This window comes from Festucalex cinctus, chromosome 11 (assembly GCF_051991245.1).
Source record: "Festucalex cinctus isolate MCC-2025b chromosome 11, RoL_Fcin_1.0, whole genome shotgun sequence".
In the NCBI taxonomy this organism is placed as follows: domain Eukaryota; kingdom Metazoa; phylum Chordata; class Actinopteri; order Syngnathiformes; family Syngnathidae; genus Festucalex; species Festucalex cinctus.
In genome coordinates, this window is record NC_135421.1 from 29,834,425 (window position 1) to 29,857,164 (window position 22,740).

The 22,740-nt window shown below is 41.2% G+C and overlaps 2 protein-coding genes and 1 non-coding gene across 10 annotated transcripts; 1 reads left to right on the forward strand and 2 right to left on the reverse strand.

The window, feature by feature from the left end:
• Positions 1–247: 247 nt before the first annotated feature.
• Positions 248–4,581, reverse strand: creg2 (cellular repressor of E1A-stimulated genes 2). The gene is made up of 4 exons (XM_077537511.1): positions 4,094–4,581; positions 2,784–2,953; positions 2,241–2,354; positions 248–1,469 (listed from the first exon to the last, which is right to left on the reverse strand). Exons 1-4 carry the CDS (start codon positions 4,562–4,564, stop codon positions 1,328–1,330), a joined length of 897 nt encoding a protein of 298 aa, XP_077393637.1. The 5' UTR covers positions 4,565–4,581; the 3' UTR covers positions 248–1,327.
• trnan-guu (transfer RNA asparagine (anticodon GUU)) lies at positions 3,901–3,974 on the forward strand. The gene has a single exon. It is a non-coding gene; the product is annotated as a tRNA-Asn (tRNA).
• A 4,433-nt stretch (positions 4,582–9,014) lies between the features above and the next one.
• cracdla (cracd like a) lies at positions 9,015–22,211 on the reverse strand. 8 transcript variants are annotated; one of them, XM_077535789.1, is made up of 15 exons: positions 20,160–22,210; positions 19,617–19,644; positions 19,373–19,437; positions 19,023–19,122; positions 17,454–17,527; positions 17,223–17,336; positions 16,488–16,620; positions 16,041–16,092; positions 15,643–15,796; positions 15,415–15,576; positions 15,102–15,350; positions 13,007–13,934; positions 10,995–11,683; positions 10,047–10,149; positions 9,015–9,971 (listed from the first exon to the last, which is right to left on the reverse strand). In XM_077535789.1, exons 7-15 carry the CDS (start codon positions 16,498–16,500, stop codon positions 9,784–9,786), a joined length of 2,538 nt encoding a protein of 845 aa, XP_077391915.1. In that variant the 5' UTR covers positions 16,501–16,620; positions 17,223–17,336; positions 17,454–17,527; positions 19,023–19,122; positions 19,373–19,437; positions 19,617–19,644; positions 20,160–22,210; the 3' UTR covers positions 9,015–9,783. The 8 variants fall into 8 exon arrangements, with proteins under 8 accessions (XP_077391915.1, XP_077391914.1, XP_077391912.1 ...); XM_077535788.1 differs by lacking the exon at positions 16,488–16,620 and having other exon boundaries at positions 20,160–22,211; XM_077535786.1 differs by lacking the exon at positions 16,041–16,092 and having other exon boundaries at positions 16,488–16,763; positions 16,800–17,336; positions 19,033–19,122.
• Positions 22,212–22,740: the final 529 nt, after the last annotated feature.

Genomic DNA, 22,740 nt, shown 5'->3' on the forward strand with positions numbered 1-22,740 from the left:
GACGGCTAAGGCTGTTTGAAGGCGCTATACTGTATAAATAAAGATGACTTGACTTATTCTGGACAAGCAAAGCAATTCTTCCGCTTTGTGTTCAACGGTTTAAACATTACATCAACAAATTCCTTCCATTATTTAATTTCGCGTGGCAAGTCATGAAGATGGTTAAGGGAAACTTATGGGGGTAAAAGTATCAATTGAATTGAGAAATGTAGTGGAATGAAATGAAAGTGAAGAGTTGCCAGAAATATAAGGTACAGCTGTGTTTATTATTTTATTATATCATTCTGAAAGGAACTAATGAAGTATTCATTAAAATAAATGAATCTTGTGGAGATGATTCTTTACGACTGCATGTTTTTTGACCGCCCCACCCTTTGTCGTATATCATTTACAGTTTAAAGGCCATTGCCAGAAGTACTGCTCGTGTGACCAAGGGTAACCTTTGTTTTCCAACAAGTGACAGCTCCTCCTCCCAAATGTTGTGTGTCCTATTGCGCCATCCGGTGACCATTTGTTGTAGCACAGAACCTGCCAAAAAAATAAAAAATAAAATAAAATCTGAATCCTGAATCTCACGTTACAACTTGAGTTACAGTAAAATAAAAACAATGGATTTGATCAGATACATATTGATTAGATTGCACAGGATTATTCCAGAATTGGAAGATAATTTAGGTACCAACATTTTTTGAAACAATCAACTATTTATTTTCTATTTGCTATATTAGCCATCATATCGTTTGCTGTGTTGACACAAGCCCGTTACAGACAAGCAGTCGGTCTTCTGTCATATCTTTCCCAGTACAAGTTGACGAGTTGTGGGTGCTGAGCGAAAGAAAAAGAACCCGGATACAAAGCAACTGAAAGAAATGTGTTCTGTCTGGCACTCCCTTCCAGAGTGCGGGCATTCCTTTAGCGTGGTTTGGATACAAAGGCACATGCGATGTCTTCAGAAAGCAAAACATAACAAGGCAAAGGCATACAGAAGAGCGGATTGCTAGCTTAAAAATGAAACGATGGTTATGTCACGTGGATTCACATGGCAACGGGAGCCCCACAAACTCCAGCAGCGGAGCATCCAAAGCGATTATGATCAAGGAAGTGCGACAGTCCAAACACCCCCACCACGCAGACCAAAGTCCAGAAAAGGTTGCTTGAGGGCACACTATGCGCTTCGTTGAGGAACATTGGAGAGCGTTTCTGAGTGAGAAACTCCTTCTGGTTTCTGGTTCCAGCATCCCTTCCTTCTTATGAGAGATATGTGGACGGTTTGTTGTTTTTGTTTTTCGATCCTGACATGATCCAGAGGGAGGAAGCAGCAGGACTCTTAGAAAGGCCACGCGTTGAAGTATTCCTCCAGCGGAATGAGCCATGTGCCTCCGGTCCAGTCCTGAAGCCACACTTGGATCAGCTCCAGCTTCATGAAGAACCACTTGTGTCCCACGGGCCACTTTGCCATCACCGGATGCCTGCAAGCAAGCAAGCAAGCAAGCACGGAAGGAAGGAACTTTTCAAAATGTGTCAAAATACTTGCCAAAGTTATCTTTCAAAAGTAACTTAGCTACTTTAGTGATGAATTAGTCAAGTCATCTTTCTTGATATCATAATTTCAAACAGTCTTGGCGCTGTACAGAAAGTCACTTAGTAGCTACATAACAGATGACATGATTTGAAAAGCTACCAAGTTAGATCCCAAGTTACTTTATTAGTCACATTCACAACAACTCTGCTTGACATAAAACTGGCAAATTGGTTTTGCCAATACATAAATGCAAGGATATTTTTAACAATGAAGTTTAAGAATATAGTATTTTTTTTTAATTACAAATGAAATAAATGCAACAATGTTTGACTTAACATGAGTCAATTAAAAAACAACAACAAAGTTTCTCCAATTCACCTAACATAAATGTTTTGGTTTTTTTTAGGCAGTTCATTTTGGCCTGACATTTAACTGTTAATATTGTCATGGCAAGCTTAAAATATTTCTAATGTGCATTGTTTATAAATATAACGATTGAATGTGGGGATGCCTTGTGGGTCTTTTTCTTTCAGCTTGAATGCGCTGCCATCCATTTATTTGCTCAATTTGACGTATTGGTCGTGTTTTTGAAGCGAGCTAACATTTGAGAGTGGGACGCATACATACATTCATATTTTCTTCAACTGACACAAACAGTGACGGAAAATAAATACCAGTTTGACAAAAAAAAAATCAAAGCTCTGTTTTCTCAAGCTACCTGGAGAACATGGCCTCCTTGGCAAAGGCGAGCTCCTCCGGGGGGACCTCCGCCATCTTGCCTGTAAGCGTGAGTCGAGCACATCTGGGGTCCTCTGGCTCATATATCATTTGTCTGCAAAGAGAAGCTTACAATCACATCGAAGAAATTGAATGTACAGTTAACTAAATGTACGGTTCTGGGTTTATGAACAGTTAACTTGGTCAACCGCTGGGCCATTTTTCTTGTAATTCCATTGATGACCACTAGATGGCAGCACACTATTCAGGTGGAGATGTTTTAAATGGGAAAGAGCAACAAATCAAGTATTTCTGCACAGCCTAGTTTTTGTTGAAAATGATTAAGAATCATCCTCTGTCATCCAGTTTTTTATGCCTACAAAAAAGCAGAGGCCGTCTTTACTGATGTGCCCAGGTTGTACGTGGCCCCACAGTAGCTCTGATGAAAAATTGGGGCTCGCTCAATCAATATTGTTGAAATACTTTTATCTGCAGTGTTGTTCCGAACTGCAAGTACATCAAAGGTGGACCAGCGTGCGCTTGCCTGCAGAAATCACTCTCAGCCTCGGAGAAAGTGACGGAAGCGTAGCGGTTCATTTTCAGGTCCGACACGGTGGTGTCCATGGGCGTCACGTAAAAGTAGATGACCCCCGTGCTGTTGTCCAGCGGACCATCACTGACCGAGAAAATGTTCCCAAACGGGAGACCTTTGATCTAGAAAAAATTCATTATGTACAGTTACCTTGACTTAATGGCCAAACTCACTAATACAGTTTTTTTTATATATATATATATATAGAAACGAGTCGAAATATTTTCGTTCTTCCTCTCGGTGTTGTCTTTCCTTGTGTAAAGCACGTTGACACGGCACTGCTCTTGCTTCGGGACAAAATCATATCAACTCATTTCAATTTTATACTGACAAAATATACAGTATGTCAAATAGGGAAGTTCTACACAATTAAAATGAGTTCTCCATAGGGCTGAGCAATTCATCAAAATTCAATTCCAATTTCAATTATTACACTCCACAATTATAAAATCAACATAATCGTAAAAAAGAAAAGATTATTAATACACATTTTTGAGTTGTTTAAATGTATACATTTTCACCTTTTTAAATATTAAAATAACGAATACATTTTGTTTCATCCAAAATGAATTTGCATAATTCGTGTTTGAAAGAATTTTATTTGTCTTATTTATTTTATTATTTTTTTTTTACATTTATTACATTTACATTTTCTTGTTTTGTACCCCCACAAAAAAAAAAACCTTCTACTGCACGGTGCACATGGTACGCTCCAACTTCAAGGGTTTGCCAACACAAATAAATAAACAAATAAATATTATAAGTTCGGTTTAGTCCAAAAGGAACTTAGTGATCCAATTTCTTTAATTGGTCTTAATATTTTTAAATTCTTAAACATTTTCTTGTTTTGTACCAAAAGATACATAATCGTTTGAATAACGATGATTTCAATTGTTGCCAAAATAATCGTGATTATTATTTTTCCTATAATTGCGCAGCCCTAGTTCTACATCAACTACAGTTTTTCCTTTCGAGTAAATACAACGATGATCAGTTGTTTGTACTATCCAAGCGAGCCTTATTCCATTATTTCACCAATATCAGGAGAGCTTCTGCACTACGCCACAACGTCTCTGTGGCGCAATCGGTTAGCGCGTTCGGCTGTTAACCGAAAGGTTGGTGGTTCGAGCCCACCCAGGGACGACACGTTTTTGACATCATTTGTGGCGTGAAAATAAATCTCCGTTTTTAATCTAACGTCATATAGACTCACGTGCCATTTGTTCTGTTGGTTCTTTTTGTGGAATTTTGTATTGTGCTACCTTGTCTTGGCTAGAAATGGTGGCCAGGAAGCCCCAGTCGCTGCTGTGAGCGATGTATCTGGCCGTTCTTGCCGTTTCCTGGTGGGGAGGAGGCCAGCTGCCCGCCACCTTCGCCTTCACCTTCCCCTCCTCCTTCTCCGTCCGATAGGAGAAGAGGCGAGCGGGGCGCTGTGCCGCCGCACTGGAGTCGCCCTCTGGCTCCACTCGCTCCCCGGGATTCTTGTCGCCACCTGTCGGGTACGCCTGCTTCCACAGACCGCCGCCATCCACCAGCAAGGCCGGCGCGACCTCCTCCGACAGGTCGGCGTCCTCCGCCACATCGTTCGAGGAGACCGCCCAGGAGACCGAGTTTCTCAGAGTGTAGCCCGCACACGCGGTCAGAATGTGGGCCAACACTGGCACGGTGAAGTAAACAGTGCGCCTCATGAGTTCAGCAATGGCTACTTTCACTTGTGATTTACGTGGGGACATGCGAGCGTTTCATAATCAGTAGCTGCCCCCTCTCGGTACATTAGGGTACTACATATCCCTGTAGATAAGAAAAGACAAATGCGGAAGCCGTCGGGTGGTCATAAAGTTGGAGAATGTTCCGAATCTTCAAAAAACGGACGCAGTTCGGTCCAATATCCCTTGCTGATTGTTTTTGAGTTCTTCAATACAGTAAACTGATAAATACATTTTATTATGTTATATGTGGACGCTCAAACACACCCCTAAATTTGAGAGGTCTCATCATATTCCTTAAATATTTTCATCAATAATAACAGCATTAAGACTGCAGTTGGTGTATATCTTTCATCAATATTGTCACTAAGCTGTAATAAATATGATCCTGAATATAACAAAAAATATGTATAATTAAAATAAAATATCAAATAAAAACTAGAGCTGCGAGCAGCTATAAAGGGCCCTCGCAACCCGGGCCACGTTGGGGTATATGCAAGTCGGGGGACTTGCACGTTGGGGTACTGTTAAATAGATAAGGACCATGGAAAATAGAAATGCATTTGCCTTGCCTTGTGTGTAAAAAGGTGCAGTAAAAGGCCAAAAATGATGCACAATTCCCAAAATAAATTCAAAAGTGTGGATTTTCTGATGTGTGTGCAAAGTTTCATGAAAAGTCGCTCGTTTGATATTCAAAACCAGCATCTGTTCATTTGAAAACATTGCATGGCACAGAGATGGTGTGTGATCAAATAAAAAGCTTTTTGATGACTCTTAATGTGGTGTCGCTGTGCAACACATATGTATTCATGACATAGTGAAGTATTGTGACAGTTTTGTAGGGTCCAGCAAACAGTAAATGTGTGACAGTTATTCAAGAAAAAATGTAGCTTTGAAGCAGGCTAACCAATGACATCATCTAAAGGGGAAAAAAGCACATGAGCAAGCATAGGTATAAGTAGAGGAGAAAAAGAGACGAAAGAAGTGCGAGAGATGGAACAGGAGAGGAATGCAGCTGTTTATGTATAGCTGTTGTAACAGGACAGATTAAATAACACTTTAACCTGGGGTTAACAGCGCCCTAGGACAGATAAACTCTTTAGTGTAAAAGTTTTCTGGGACAGATGAATCCCTTGGGGTCAAAGAGTTTGGGTTAGCACATAGTCTGTCTTAGGATAATGTAACCTCCATGGATGAATTAGTCCTAGGACGCTTTGACCTGCGGGCTAAAACTTCAGGGGGGTTAACCTGTCCTGTTATATTGTGATCATCGTCTTCGTGCATGTCCTCAGTGGCTTCTTCTGTCTGTGTGGCAGCATTTGATACATCTGTAGAACAAAAAAGAATGAAGAATCATGTTAGATCTGTGAAGTTTGGTTGTCTTAGGTGTAGTTTACAGAACAGTCGTGTGCATATTTTTAGCATGGTAGTGTCTTAATACAAATGCATATTATGTAATGCACTGTATATGGATATTACAGACGTAATATTTGACGGTGATCTTATATTCATAGTTTTTGCCCGTTAATAAATAATATAGCTAGTAAGTAATAAGACACGCAAAAATGGTATAGTTGAATCATCTGGGTCAAAAAGCAATGTTTTAGGATTGTGTGATGAAATGATGAATAAAAGTAAGGATACGACAGGTACATAAATGGTTATGTAAGTGTAACGTGTTGGTGCAAAACGTTGTGGTCGTGTTGCATGTTACTCAATGGCTGTGTGTGTCAAAACGAGTTTATTTGAAAGAATATACAAATATATACACACGGACATATATATTTATACAGTATAACAGTGCCGCATGTATTGGTTTTAAGGAAAGAGTTGAAAAGCAGTGTTCAGAAAAAAGCATAAGACGCACAAAGTACCATTTCACTACATGTAATAAGTTGTCAAGTAGACATGTGAATTAAGTGGTTAAGATAGTGGCTACTGTGCAAGTAAGCTTCAATTGTCTCTAAAAGGTTAGCATATGTGTTCTACATGATATCAATGGCTAGACGTGCTCGTGGAGAAACATTACAAACAGAAAAACACACTAAAGGTGCCTTTAACAAACCTGTTAATAAATGAGAACTTAATACATATATGTATGGCATACTGTATATGATTGAGAAAGTTGTCCTGTTTAGTTTATGTATTGTATACTTACGGAAAAAAGTTGGCAATCTTTGCGTATGGAGATGATTAGAGGGTCTTTATCAAAAGAGAATTTGCTTGGTGATTTGTTCATGTTCTGTAGAAAAGCAAAGGAGTAGAAATAAATACAGTATCATACTTCATAAACATACAAGAAATTTGTAGCTGTATTAACCATTGTTGGTATTTGAAGTGATAATTTAGGAATAGAAGTGTAGTGATTGCAGAATTTATAGAGTGCTTACCTTGTATGACTTTGTAGATGGAAATGTCTTTTGTTGAAAGAGCTCTTTGTTGTCTACTATATATGCAAGGACAAGCATAAGTAGGTGTGGTTATGAAGTACTTGACCATTGAAATAAAGCAGTGGTATCAAATGTATGGACCGTGGTTTGGCTCAGGCCTGCAAAGGGGTTTAATGTGGCACAAGAGATAATCTTGTAAGGTACAAAAAATAATAATAATATAATAGGTATGCCTCTGAGTTTTCACAAATCTAGGTCAAGTCAAGTCATCTTTAGTTATTTCGCGCTTGAATCATCCAATCGGAAATGCTCCATAAAAAATGTATAGAGGGTGCGATTTATTGCAAATTGCACAAGAAATCTCTAAAAATTCATGTTAATGACAAGTCTGATGTGTGTGCAAAGTTTTACGAGTTTTCACACATGTATAGATAAAAAAAAACAAAGCAGCACTTTACTTGGCAACCAATGCATCGCTATAGCAGCAGCGTGCGACAAAATAAAAAACTTTCGATAAATTTGCATCTTAAACATCTTAAGATGAAACACATCAAGTTTGAACACGGTCGGATGAATTTTGTAGGAGGAGTTAAAATATGACCCCTAAAAAAGGCCACAAAAAAAGGCTACAAATCCCATCATAAATCAAAATGGCGGACTTCCTGTTTGGTTTAGCACATGGTTCCAAGAGACTTTTTTGTACATCGTGGGCTCTTATGTATGCCTCTAAATTATCATAGCGCTAGGTGAAACGTACAACCGGGAATGCTTCGTTAAAGAGGAGTTTTTTAGCTCAAAATGTGATGCCCGGCCCCTACGGGACTTCCTGTTGGGTTTAGCACATGGCACCAAGAGACTTTTTTGTACATCGTGGGCTGTTACATTTGTCTCCAAATTTTCGTAGCTCTAGCTGCTTCGTACAACTGGGAATGCTTCATTAAGAAGTAATTTTTTCCTTTGCAAACTGTGCATGCCACGGCAACAGCGTGCGACAAAATAAAAAGCTTTCAATAACTTTTCATCTTCAACATCTTAAGATGAATCACACCAAGTTTGGAGATGATCGGATGAACTCTGTAGGAGGAGTTCGTTAAAATAAGACCCCTATGAAATGGCCCAAAAAATGGCAACACGTTCCAAAGTAAATCAAAATGGCGGACTTCCTGTTCGGTTTAGCATATGGTTCAAAAAGAGTTTTTTGTACCTTGAGGGCTGTTACATATGTCTTCAAATATTGGTAACTCTAGGTGAAATGTACAGCCGGGAATGCTTCATTAAGTTAGAATTTTGAAACACAAAATTTGATGCCTCGCCTCTGGCGGACTTCCTGTTAGGTTTAGCATATGGCACCAACAGGCTTTTTTGTAGATCATAGTCTGTTACATATGTGTACCAATTTTCGTAGCTCTAGATTAAACGTACCACCGGCAATGCTTCGTTAAGTAAGAATTTTGAAACTGTAAATTTGATGCCCCGCCACCGTCATATAGTATGTCAAAAACTTTAGATTTTTTACCATGATGTTGTCCCAGGTGTTGAGATGGTACATCCCAAGTTTGAAGTCAATCGGGTTAACCGTGTAGGAGAAGCGGGCAAAAGTATGACCCCTGTAAATGTGCAAAAATGGGCCAAAATTGGACATTCAAATACTCATACCTCACTTCCTGTCTATTTTAGGGTACACATATCAAAGAGGTTTTTGTTCATCTGGATGTGCTACGGGTGCCACACAATTTTCGTAGCCATAGGACAATCGTAGCGGGACAGGGATCCGTTAAACCTATGTAGGTGGCGCTACAGAGCCATTTTTCTGTTATCATGTATGGCGACTTTAAAATATCAAATTTTTCGCCAGACCCGATCTGCGTGTAAAGTTTGGTGAGTTTTCGTTCATGTTTAGTGCCTCAAAAATGTGGTTGTTTGCGGAAAAGAATAATAACAAAGAAAAAGAAGAAGAAGAAGAAGAAGAATAATAATAAGAATTCCTTCAGGAACAATAGGGACCTCGCAGCGGTCGCTGCTCGGGCCCTAAAAATAATACTTTTATGACTAAATTACGCTATGAAGTAACAGTGAATGAAACCACAGCCAGAAATATCCTTTATTTCAAAGTGTTGGAGTGTAAATTTAAGAGTTTATTGTGAAAATAACATGAAAGCTTGACAGTATATTACAGTTCAAACCTTTGGACAGAATTATACCCAAATTAAATAGCTTTAAAGCTCAGGTGTGGTTTGCCCATTGCAAGGATGAGGAACTCCTTTCCTGTATTTCAGTTTCCATACTACATTTAATGCACAAATCAAACAAATGTTTATTATACATTATGATAATCTGAAGGTTAAATGTTGTTTTTGGACTTGAAGTTTCTCTGAGGATTTTTTTTAAACTTGTTTCACTGTCCAAATTATTTGATAATCTGCATGTTTTCAGTAGACTGCATCGTTCCTCCGCTCCTGGACTGAACAAACACAAAATAAAGGCAGTCTGCTTACATTGTTATTTGCAGTGGTTTTGTGCTAAACCTGGCAGCAGGTCGTACGGTTCAATTTGCATAAATAATTATCCAAAGTGGATATATTGATGATTGAAAAATCGACTTTTGAATTGTGCCTGCCAATCCCACTCAGCGTGAAATTCAACAAGGACATCTTGAGCGAGCTGCCCAGTTTTGAAATGTGCCTGTGAGTAAGATGGTTTGATTGCTATGCTGGGTTGTGACATCACAATCTGGCTAATTTACATAACAATAATAACAACAACAAAAAATCGAGTTCCTTGGGGCATTTTGAGAAAACCAAAAAAAAACAAAACACATCATTCCCAATGTCATCCGCTTAGGTTGCGTTTGCCTCCTCAGTCCATGGTCTTGTCACTCCACGCCATGGACTTCCTTTTGGCCAGTTCCATCCAGGAAGGCTGAGCATTGTCGGCCGTGGACCTCAGGATGGGTGACGAGGAAGGCGACGGGGAGGAGCCCAGGTTTTTGCGCACCCATTTTTCCTCGCGAGGTCTGTCAGGAACTCGGATGGGGCTCTGGGACTCTGGAAGAAATGAAAACAAGACGTCACCTCGATGCGACATTTCATTTGGCGAGTGGCGGAAAATCACGCACGCACCTGGAAGTTTGAATCCTTCTCTGCTTTCGGGTTTTGTGTCTTTGGTTTGTGCGAGAGGTTCACTCGATGTTTTGGTTTCCGGTTGCACTTTTCTCAACTCCATCTAAGGAAGATGGTGGATCACGAAAATAGATAGTTGGGATGAGGATGTGGCTGAGGCAGTTTTGCAAAGTAACAAAGTACAAATCGTCTACTTTACTGCATTGGTCCTCAACCGTGGTCCTCAGGGACCGGTGTCCAGTCTGTTTTTGTAGGAATAATTGTAGGAAATAATACGTGTTCATACATTTGCTGCAATGAAGACTGCTTTGCTCTGTTCCCATTCACATTCACACAGCCTGGCTATTTTGAAGATGACTCAAAAAGCTGAAGAACCACAACAACTAACTTGAAACTTGACCACACATACTCAGCAATCGTCCACTCACACGCACAAAACATAGACAAACAGGTACACTGAGTTCCAACTATGCCTTGCATTTGCTTTTTTAGGGTTGGAACACCCATGGAACTTGGGGCGTGGAAAACCAAATAAATAGAGAGGGTGAGGAGAGGAATCTTCAGAGAGTGCAGGAGTGAATTGTATCAGTCCGTTCCTCTCCTCTCTCCTCGCGAGCCCTGAACTGGCACATTTTCCACGTCTCCCACAGCCAACACAGGTGGGAATCGTGGCTTCTCCAGAGCTTGCCGATGAGCTAATGATATGAATCACCTGTGTTGGCTGCGGGAGACGTGGAAAACCGGGTTGAGGACCACTGCTTTACTGCACTTTGTATTTTTCTGACCACTTTTGACTTTTACTCCTAAATTTCTCCACATTTTCCAAAATTGACACGTTACTTTTTCGACCTCAACCAATAATGACTTAAAAGTCAGCAGTGGTTGGGATTTTGGGAAAAAACAAACAAACAGTTGTACTTTTGCCACGTGTGAAGAGAATTTGGTTACCAAAGAAGCGGAAGCCCCTTGAATCCCGGGTGGAGAGCCGCATTCTGCCTGTCGCTCCAAAAATGCAGCCTTCTCGCTAAGTGATCCAGGCCAAACGTGGCGCTTGGCCAGCAGCGAGGGGCTTTCCTTTTGCTGCACTGTCGCAGATTTGGGCGGGTGTGATGCAGGTTGGAGACCTCGGTGGCTCCAAGGTGGCGGATGCTGGTCTGAGGTCTGGCAAGGCTGCGCTAGTGATTGCGTGACGGTTGTTCCCACCCCAAACTGAGATGCAGAACGCGACGGAGATTGGGCCGTCCATACATTTGTTTGCTGACTTGTCTGCACGTGTTCCGGTTCTTTCCATGTGTTGACTGTTGTCTTTTGGAACGGTCCGTTGGGCTCCGTTTCCCCTTCGCCGCCATCGCGTACCGATTTCTCACATTCTTGTAATCTTGCGGTCTGAGATTTCCCATTTAACACCTCGCCAGGGTTTGGTGCCTGCGCTGGTGTTTGTGGAGCGCTACTCGTCAAGTCTTTGGGGAATCTCCTGGCAAAAAGCTGGTGGAGGCTTCTGGTCTTTTCCATTGCCAGACTTACCCAAGACACCTCCGGTGAGGCTGCTGGCGGGGTCGGTTGAAGCTCCTGAGACTGATTTGAGGAGATTGTTTGGACTTCGGTGGGAGCCTCAAAGACAGATGGAGGACTCGAATCTGTGGAGGCAAAAGAAAGGGAGGCACATATTTAAAGTACGAGTCAAGGTTCAAGAGGTTCACGGTTGGTGTCTAAAATGACAATTAAAATGTAAATCAATCAAACTTGGTTTCTTGATAAGCAATAGAGTACAAGTCACTCGTCATTTGGAACGGTCAAATCTGAACTGGCTTGCATTTCACTAATTATCTTGGGACTCAATTGAAAGGGTACCAAAAACACAGATCGGTTACATTGGTACCCAGATGAAAAAGGACCAAAAAAAAGGTAGGTTACATAAAGAACATTATTATTATTTTGTCAAACAAATGAAAGGGTACCGGACATTTTGGTACCCAAATGACAAGATGCCCAAAACTCATAAAGTACAGACTAATTATTTTGGTACCCAAATGAAAGGATGCCAAAAACTGGTAGGAGCAGTTATTCCTGGAAGGAAAGAAAAGTTATTTTGGCACGCAAATGAGAGCTTACCAAAAACTGTTACGTCACATAGTAAAGATCATTTATATTGGTTCAATGAAAGACTACCCAAACCTGGTTGCCAAAAATTGTTATGGTGCACACCAGTTATGTTAGAACCCAAATGTGAGAAAATCTCAGTGGGTTATTCTGGCAATATCATATAAAAAGGGTCCCAAAACCAGTAGTTGACAGATCAGTTTTTATGGTGCCAGATCAGCTATTAAGGTGCCCAGTCTCTCTCACCAAGCTTCCAGGTGAAAAATGAATGAAGGGCATCAAAATACTCATTTCGGGACTCAAATAACAGGTACCAAACAAAAAACTATTTTGGATACCAAATGAAAGAGCACAAAAAATTGATAGGGTAGCATCAGTTATTTTGTTGTACAATGTAAGAGTAGAAAAATCTGGCAGAGTAACAGACCCGTTATTTGGGCACCCAAAAGAAAGGGTACCCAAAACCAGAACTTTACGAATTGGCTATTTTGGTATGAAAAGGGTGCCACAAAAAGGTAAGGCAGAGACAAGTATTTTGTAGCGTTTGCAAGGATCAGTTATTTTGGTGCACAAATGTAGGAGTAGAAAAATCTGGCAGAGTAACAGACCCATTATTTGGGCACCCAAAAGAAAGGGTACCCAAACCAGAACTTTACAGATCAGCCATTTTGGTACGGAAGTGAAAAGGGTGCCACAAAAAAGATAGGCGGAGACCAGTAGTCTGGCATACAAATGAAGGTACAAAAGAAAACGGTACAAATGCATTTAAAATGGGAAATTACATACTGATGATTTGTTTTTTATACCCAAATTAAAGGCCACACAAAAGCATTTTGTTGATTTGTCCCCTTAAAGCTCACCTGTTTGTGTGAAGTCTCCAGCGTTGGCATTTTTGGACAAGCTGTCGTTATCTGGACTTTCTTGTCGTTGCTCCTCACTCGACGCCTTCCTTGACTGACGCCCGGACGATCCATCTGACCAAAATCTCACCGAGTTCGAGGTGGAGCGGAGTTTAAAAGCAAACACGGTCTTTCCTTCTTCTTCCTTGACTTCCACCTTTGTCGCCTCCCGGCTGCCCTCCACTTCCTCTGATGGGAAAGCATCTCGGGGTTTGGCCGATTGCGCAGTTCTTGCACTATCCCGCCTTCCCCGGGGAAGACTGGCGCTTTTCTGCTCTTGTCTGAGTCCCGCCCCTGCAAAAGTCTGCCGCTCTTGACGCTCGTCCGTTTGTCTCAGGGTTGGCGTGATGTCCTCAACTGGTCCTGCTGCCTTGTGTCTGGAGCCCGCCTGCCCCACGACTCCCCCAAAACTGCCCGAGCGGCGTCTGTCTTCGATGCGGCTCTTGGCAGAGGTGATGGAGAAATGGAAGGATCCGGATCTGGATCCGGACCCGGATCCGGATCCGGATCCGGGTCTTTTTAGTCCTCTTACGCAGTCGACTTCGGCTTCATTCTGCGGGCAAACAGGTGAGGACCTGGACACCGCAGATGCACAGATGGAGACGATTTCGCTCCTATCGAGGTTCTTGACTTCCACTCCAGAATCCCCCGAATTGTCCCCCATCCCCTTCGCACGTCTCTGAAGCTTCACTTGAAGCTCCTGGAAGGACACAGGAGAGAGTCGGGCAGGTGAGGCGCCGTCTTGGGTGGCTTCAGATGGGAACGTTTCCAGCTGGGCCGATTTCGGAAAGGATTGTTGAGATGCAACGATTCCGCCTTGTTCTTCCAATATCAGTTCGTCTGTCACAGGTTCCGGATGGTTGTTCATGTCATCCATCTTAGCGTCAGGCTGCCAAAATGGACAACAGATGATGTATGAATATATGTAGGACCAAAAATGATTACAAAGAAATAAATGACTAAAAGTGAAAAGAAAAACAGATATAAAACATATCATTCAAAAATGAAATCCCAGTAAATAAATAAATATATATATACACAAATAAATAAAGTAACGATAAAATTAAATGTTGGAATAAATACAAACATAAATATATAAAAAGATTCAAATATCAATTAATAAATAAAAATGCTCTACTCTTGACATCAATTTGTTTTATTTAGTCTATATTTATCCCGGGTGCTTTTCCTTACAGCGGTCGTCTGTGCCTCGCCATGTTGTGGCTTGCGTGTGTGTTTGTGGGTGCGATCATGGCGATATGGGGGGGACGGGTGGGTTTTTCTCTTTATTGTATTGTAGATGTTTTAATTGTTCGGCACCTTGAGTTGCATTTGAACGTATGAAAGTTGCTCAAGTTTGATTGATCTATTGATTTCATGCTGCAGACACTCTGCCAGGACCAAATGTTGTTCAAATGAGTGGGCGGTCCTAAGCGTGTCCTGGGTTGGACTCCGCCATTGCAAACTGTCTTTCATTGGTGGAGTGAGCGTGTCGGCGAACAAGGAAGTATCGCATGGAGCGCTCCGGCGATGGACGACCATCTCGTCCGCCGTCACCGCAACTTGCGACTTGAGTTGCTCGCCAACAAGTCGAGGCGACAGTGGACAAGATGGTCGTCCATCGCTGCCCGCAGTCTCCATGCCGCTCGCTCGACCAATGAAACGACCTTCTTTTCAGAGCATGAAATCAATAAATGGAAGAGCAGAGTGTTTTTATTTGATTGATATTGAATTATTTTTATATATTTATTTTGAGGTTGTTGTTTTTTTAATCTCGTCTTTTCTTTTTTACTTTTCTTTATTTATTTATATGTACAGTATTGTTGTTTTTATTTCCATTTATATTTATTTGTCTTATTTCATTTTTAAATTACATTTTTATTTTCACTTTTCCTCATTTATTTACTTAGCAATTTATTTGCTATGAATAACAGAGCCGAGTACAGTAATCCTCCATTATTTTATGGCGGATAATAAATTGACTGTAACCTCAAACTTTTTGTGCGAGTAGCAGCTCGTACCTGAAAACGTAACATTCCATAAGGTGGTGACTCACCTGAGCCAACCTCCTCTTGGTGCTGGCCCTCTGATTCCGGGGCTTGACGGACATGCGGTGTCGGGCGGCTGAAGTGTCCAGGGAAGGCGTGAAGTGGGCCGGAGCGCCGAAGTCCAATGAGGGCTCGTGAGGCGACGTGACGGCGGCGACGGACGGGGCGAACGCGGCGGTGGCGGCGGCAGCTCCAGATCTGGAAGCTGGAGGTTTGAAGATGGCCGATAGTGGACACGAGCCTGGCTGAGGTGACACCTGCCAAGGCAAACGCCAGAAAACGTTTCCATTGTTTTCCATGGCAAAATGTGTTTCTTTTCACCTTGCTGAGGGTTCCATGAGTTGGAACCGCCACGGTGGAGAATTCAGGGCTCTGGTGAGGAGCAAAGGCCTCCTCAGAGCGGCCGCCGTCGTCCTCTTGCCGCCTGATTGGCAGAACAAGCGGAGGTGGTCCCAGATGCATCTTCTGCTGCCGAAGCTTCATCTGCGAAAATGCAGCATCGGCGGAGTTGCGGCCTTGGGTTGAAACAAAAGTAACAAGCTCCCTTACCTGTAAAGCTTTGATTTTGCTGTGAACGTTCTCCTGGGATAACACCCTGACTGGCTGGTCGGCGTCGGCGTCATCGTCGTCTGTCTGCACCTGGTCGGCCCAAAAGATGCTGTCGTGGGACAGTGCTCGAGAACCTAGAATTGCGTGGGGGTATCTAAAGACATGATGCACCGCTTTACTATTCATACAATGGAAAATACAAAATACACACATATAAAACAATAATATATATATATATATATATAAAATGTGCATTTTGCATAGTCATCTATCAAATGTAAATATCAGACAAGGATAACTGAACTCTGAAGTTAACATACATTTCTGTTTTTAAACGTGGATTTTTTTGATTTACTCAGGAAAAACATAAACGTCATGAATTTACTGTGGCTAATTACATTTTTTCAGTTGTTTTCACTGGCCACACCCAAGTCCGATTACCCCCATGACCTGTTCAATCAAGAAATCACCTAATTAGAAGCAGTCTGACAAAATGAAGTTGGCCAAAAGATCTCAAAAAGCTGCAAACACGATTCCATGATCCAAGAAATTCAAGAACATAATAATGATACGTGGAAAGTAATTGGTGTCATAACCTTATTTATTGATTGATTGAATTATTTGTTATTTTATTACCTGTTCTCATTGCTGCTGGACATGTACATTTCCCAAAGGGATCAATAAAGTCTAAGTCTAAGTCTAAGTCTCAGTGGAGGTGAAGTGCAAATGACAAGTAAAACTTTCATCTTCAATATGGGAGTATCGAAGGAACGACATAAAATGTTATTGTGAAAGGGTTGAGATGATTCCCTTGTTAATAATTGTCTAGATGGATGCACACTTACGCCAAATCTTCATCGGATTCCAGCGCCTTTCCTGCAAGGATGTCGGTGGCCGATTGACTGAATTTGGCGCCTGCTTGTTTGCTTCTGACAAACAGACGCGACCTCAGCGACTTTATTCGGGACGTTCGCGGTCCTAAAAGACACGCGTGGCAAAAGGGACGTCTTTTGGCAAATTGACTTTGTATTGTTTGAGTGTCTGTGGAGACATTGTTCAACATCATACAGTAGACGCATGACTGAAACATGCCGGAATTACAGAATTTGACTTACGAACTTGATGTCACTTTGAGCTTCTTTTTGCATGTACCGTTAGTGTTTCATTCTGTCCTACGACGGCGACGTCACCCAAATTCGAATGAAAGTCGTAATGTGCCGTAGTCGTAAAGTCAGCATTAGAGGAAATGTTGTGATGAAAAACACTTGTCGAGCAGAAATAAAAAACAATCAAACGTTTTATGTGCTGCTTATCAGACGCTGTGACTGATAACGCTCTTCGCTCATCTGCACATTCAACACTGCTTGTCTTTGGATGGAGAAACTCAAAGAAATGTCACAGTCGGGCCGAAATCGCTTTCTGACACATTTTCTGACTTGGGCAGCTCACAAATTGCTGATGCAATTTCACACTTGATGGATGGGCAGGATGAATGCAATAAAAAAAAACAACAAAAAAACACTTTAACCCTTGAAGCGATGCACGTGTGCCATCTTCGATAGATTGCGAGATCGTCTCACCTGAAGCATCATCAGCGCAATCGTCCGTATCCACAGAGAAGGCCTCCATTTGTCTGCCTGGTACAAAGCCCAGATGACAACAAGAAGCAACCAGGACCAGTTCTCTGTTGACCCCTAAGTAACAATAAGGAATACTGTCAGCACGTATGTAAACTGCGCATTAAGCCCGAAGACGTGACACACGGACTTGAGGTTCAAAGGTTTATTGGTTTTATCAAGAACGGGACCAACCTTTGCCGTTCGAAGGTCGGGCGTGCTCCCTTGTTGTCCTTTTTCACAGGATGACTGCACTTCATTAGGTACACCTGCAGATGAAATTGAATGGAATGAAGAATGTCAAATATTTTGATGCCGGAGGTGCATTTTCCACGCAACCGTTTTACCAATTGTGTTTAACTCACTTAATAACTTCTTTGAGCGTCTGTGAGCTAAATTTGCAACTTCAATTCCCTTCACATTGAGACGTTAGAATTCTTTTCACACAAAAAATGTTGCATACACATTTAATAACCTATCAAGTGAATTGTATTTCTGAATAATTACATATATTTGAATAGAATTGCTGAAAGATAAGTGATAGTGACGATATATTTTTCATAGTTTCAGTTTTCCTGTTTATCATTTTGATTTGATTTGTTTTTGGGTTAAAGGGGAAGTCGACCCCCCCAAAAAAATTTCTTGACAATAATGTGTTCTATCCAGCCCCACTAATCTAAATACAGTATTTTGATTAATATTGTATTAGTGGAATACGAGTTAAGCAGCAAAATACAGCAGCTTTTGTCAATGGCAGAAGGCGGCCATTTGTCGAGTGAAAATGACAACACAGTCGCTCAGGTTTCAGGTAACAACCAATCACAGCTCAGCTTGAGAAAACAGGTGAGCTGTGATTGGTTGTTTTCTGAGCAACTGTGATGTCATCTTCAGTTGACAGCAAGTTCCAAAATGGCCGCATAACTCATATTCCACAAATGTGTCATGTTTAGACGAGTGAGGTCTAAGGTTGACTTCCCCTTTGACACACTTTGAAACGCTTTTCCGTCCCCCACTAGATACGAATTTGTGCCCCTTTGTTCGCATCAGCGGTTGTCCGGCACAACTCTGACGTGCAGTTAGCTAGCTAGCTAGCTAGCGATGCCTCCCCCACTGAAAATGCATCTTCCTGCCTGACAGTCCGCTGGGCGCGGTGACTCTAGAGTGCCTCGTTGTCAGCCATGAGTGTACGTACATTATCCGGATAAAAGCAGAACAGAAATAAAAGGGAGAAAGTCCAACTTTACAAGTGTGTGGATCTGGGCTTTGGGTTGATGTAGCCACTTTAGAGGCCCAACTTCTGGAGTTATCTCGCTCTATATATTTTGTAGACTTTGTATACAGACATTTTTCACTCCTCGAGGTGCCACCAGATTTCTAAGGAGCTAAACTATTGTCCAGCTGAAAATACTTGCGCAACCCTGGTTCTCTTGACGTCACTACGGCTTATTTTGGTGCTTTCTTCTTGCAACGGGCAGCACGCAGACCGCCTGGCTGTTGTCAACACAATGTCCTCCTATCACGATATAAAGACGAGATGTGTCAGCTCACAAAAGCAAAGTCCAGTCTTGTATCAGCAAGCCGCTCTCGTGTTGACAAACACGTGAGACGAGACCTGATTAAAAAGGGGCCTAAAGTTGACATTTCATGTGTGGTGTAGTAAACACAGCTGATGCATGAAGCAAGATGACAATTTTTGCAGACTTAATCAAAAAGATCATCTCAATGACAAACTTCAAATGTCACAGCAGAAAATAAAGCAAGTACCTCAACGCACCGGCGGGTCGACTCGGGACCTCCTCTGTTGTCCCCAAGTTGCCCTGTCAGCGTCCTGGACCGTTTCAACCTGCAGGCTTGTCGTCCACATCTGCAGAGAGGCAGCAGGAGGAGCAGGAAGAGGAGGAGGGAAGGCGGAGTGAGTGGAAGAGAGAGCGAGAGCGAGAGAGAGAGAGAGAGCGGGAGAAGCTCACTCCATGGCGGGACAAGCACATGCACAAAAAGAAAAGAGGACAGAATAGAATGAGACGGAGAGGGAGGGAGAGAGTGTGAGAGCGATATTCTATTACATTAGTAGCACACTGTGGTCCTCTGCGCTAAGCTCCTTATAAAACACTAACCTGATTTTGGGCCCAGAAATGAGAGTAAAGGAGGGAGGGGAGAAGAAGAGGGTGAAAAATGAAAGCTGTCGTTGGAAAGAGGACAGGAATAAATGTTCACACTCACTCTCAAAGAGGAATTGAAAAGTGGTCAAATGGCTTATTTAGACATGCACATGCTGGTTGGCCTTATAAATCCGCTACAAACACGTGAACAAATCTGACATTCTTAAACATTCTCAACATGAAATGGAACAATACTCACATGTCAAAGTGGAACCAGATGATTTCTCCTAGTAATAACATTGATGGAAAATATTAAGGGGAAGAATGTTAGAAAATGTTTCTATAAATAAAACACAACATTTTAAAACAAACATCTTTGAATAAAAATATATTCTTTGTTGTAGCATTTACTGTAACTGTACATGAGAATAATTTGTTTTAGGGGAATATTATTTTGATTGAAATCTATACTAGCCCAACTGGAATTTATTTCTTAATGCATAAATGTCTAAAATACAATATATATAGTTTATGTAGTAATTGATCAATATTGTTTATCTAACATGATTGGAAATTAGTTAGTTAAATGCATCATGAGTTTTACCTTTATCAAACCTTTATTGTAATTTAGTTTTATGTAATTAAACACATGCACTACCATTTGATATTTTTTTTAAAAAAAAAGTATTTCATGTATACATGTATTATTAATTTGCTGAATTAATAAAAGTATCCATCCATGCACACATTGTCATGAACATAAAACTGCATAATATGACTAAAATAAAGCAAAATTGCTCACCCTTTGAAGGCACTCGTCAGACCGGAACAGGAAGGTGTACATAACGTCACCTCGTCGTGTTAATGCTTCTTTAATATGAATTCTTGAAGACAGGTGACTCCTTTAATATGAATTCTTGAAGACAGGTGACTCCTTTAATATGAATTCTTGAAGACAGGTGACTCCTTTAATATGAATTCTTGAAGACAGGTGACTCCTTTAATATGAATTCTTGAAGACAGGTGACTCCTTTAATATGAATTCTTGAAGACAGGTGACTCCTTTAATATGAATTCTTGAAGACAGGTGACTCCTTTAATATGAATTCTTGAAGACAGGTGACTCTAGTCGTGTGAGACGGGGGTTAGTACCAGGCTCAAACATGAATAGCAAAATCTGTGAAGAATTGACGTTTTAATTGGTAAATGATGTGCAAGTCATCAGTTTTGACTCGGCTATGTCGTTCAACCATATTGATGACGTCGTTTGAGTCAATTGATAAAAGCCGTTTGAACGTCTTGGTAACGTAGTTCAAAAGTGTCAGCCAACAATATTGGTAAAGTCGTTCAACCATATTGATAAAGTCGTTCAAACTTTTGGGTAAATTCCTTTGAACGGATTGGTCAAATCTAGGCCAAATACCAAAAAAGCAAGTCAATAAGGGGGTGGCATGGCTCATTGGTCGAGTGGTCGTCTCCCAATAACCCAGAGGTTTTGGTTTTGGGTTTGGGTTTGATCCCTGCCCCTTGTGAACATGTTGAAGTGTCGTTGAGCAACATCCGGAAGCCCAAATCGCTCCTGATGCTGCGCCATCAGTAGGTGAACAGTGCCAAGTGCTTTGAGTGCCTTCGAAAAGTGCGATACAAGTCGAAGAGCGAACCCCGTGGCGGCATTAGGACGAAACATGTCATGTTGGCATTTCCCAAGACAGTTGCTTGATCAATACGCTGGAACGACTGAAGTATGTTCCAACGACATCGCCCCGTCAAAACCTCCATGTGTCAGTACTCTTCATTTTGAAATGAAAAAGCTTCTTTTGCATTGTGGCATGAACTCAGAATTTGGCATATCGATAGTGCTGATAGAAAAGAGACATTCCAACACACTAGATGACAATCACTATTTACGCCACTGGGCTGTAAGCAAAGGGAGAAAAGCGGGAAGGAAGGAAAAGGACCCAAAGCACTTTTTTTATATGATGGGTTTTTGTTTTTTTTCCCCCCTTGGTGTGTGTAGTCGTCTCACCCGATAAGGCTTGTGGTCATCACACGAATCCCCACCCCCTCCTCAACCACATCACCAAAGCAGCTGTTGATGTGGATTACCTCAGCGAGGCCTGCTATGTCGTGTAATGCTTAATTTGGCCATTCGTGGATTCTCTGCACGTCATCTATACACTTAATTTAGCGTTGAGGTGTGTCGACACTGGTGACATGTAACAACAATACATTACGGGTCACAATTCCAAGTCTTTGTGTTAACAAGGTCTTTTTTTCTGGCGGCCACACTGTCCTACTTGATGCATGCGCCCCTTTCCGGGATTATAATTTCCCCCGGTGGGCCGCATGCATGCAGATGACAAATCGAGATTAAGGCCGATAGATAATCCGATCATAACGCCGTTTCAACTCTCACGGTTCATTCACACATTTTCCAGGCAACGTTGACGGGCCACAACATTAGGTACACCTACACAGACAAACAACCTGAAATCGACGCCAACCCTTTTGGAAGTGTTGAGTCATACAACATAGAATCATATTTGGATTATTATTGACATTTTTTTTACTGTACTCAACTCATACAATATTTACATGTATTGACAATGCACTATTATTGTTTCAATTATTATCATCATGTTAAACTGTTTTAAATACAATGATATTAAACTAAAATGCATTCCTGAATGTTATTTCATCATATTTATGATAGCGTCGCTGCTATATGAAAAAACATTACATTTTTATGTTTTTGGGATGAAACTGTTTGCAGACATCTCAAAAACATAAAAATGAAAAAAAAAAAATGGAAACAAGTGTTTTTCTACATAGCAGCGATGATACTATATCGCTTATTGTAATGTACTGCATTATTTATTTGTTAGAAATGAGAAAAAAATATATTAGTATGTACTACTTAGAGGGATAGTTTGGATTTTTTGACATGAATCTCTATTTCATCCTCACCTCCAGTGTGTGCGATCAGCACTGACTTGCCCCTGACAGCGTTCGGTGACACCAGTTCTGGTCCGGTGTTGGACGAGAGGAAAATAGTCCAGCAAGTTGGCTGGGGCCACGGAAATAAAGCGTTTTTCTTCGAAAAACAATTTGTTCAAAAGAGGCATACATTTGCACACAAAACTCCCTCCTGAAAAAAAAGTCAGACTATTACCGCCGGGCACTATTTTTCTGTTCGTTCGTATCACTGCGCGGCGCCCCGCATACAGCTGATATATATTTATATACGTGTATATATATATATATATATATATATATATATATATATATATATATATATATATATATATATATATATATATTACCATGAAACCAAAATTCTGCCTTCCTAAAGACAATAACACTTGGATGTTTTAATACAGTAT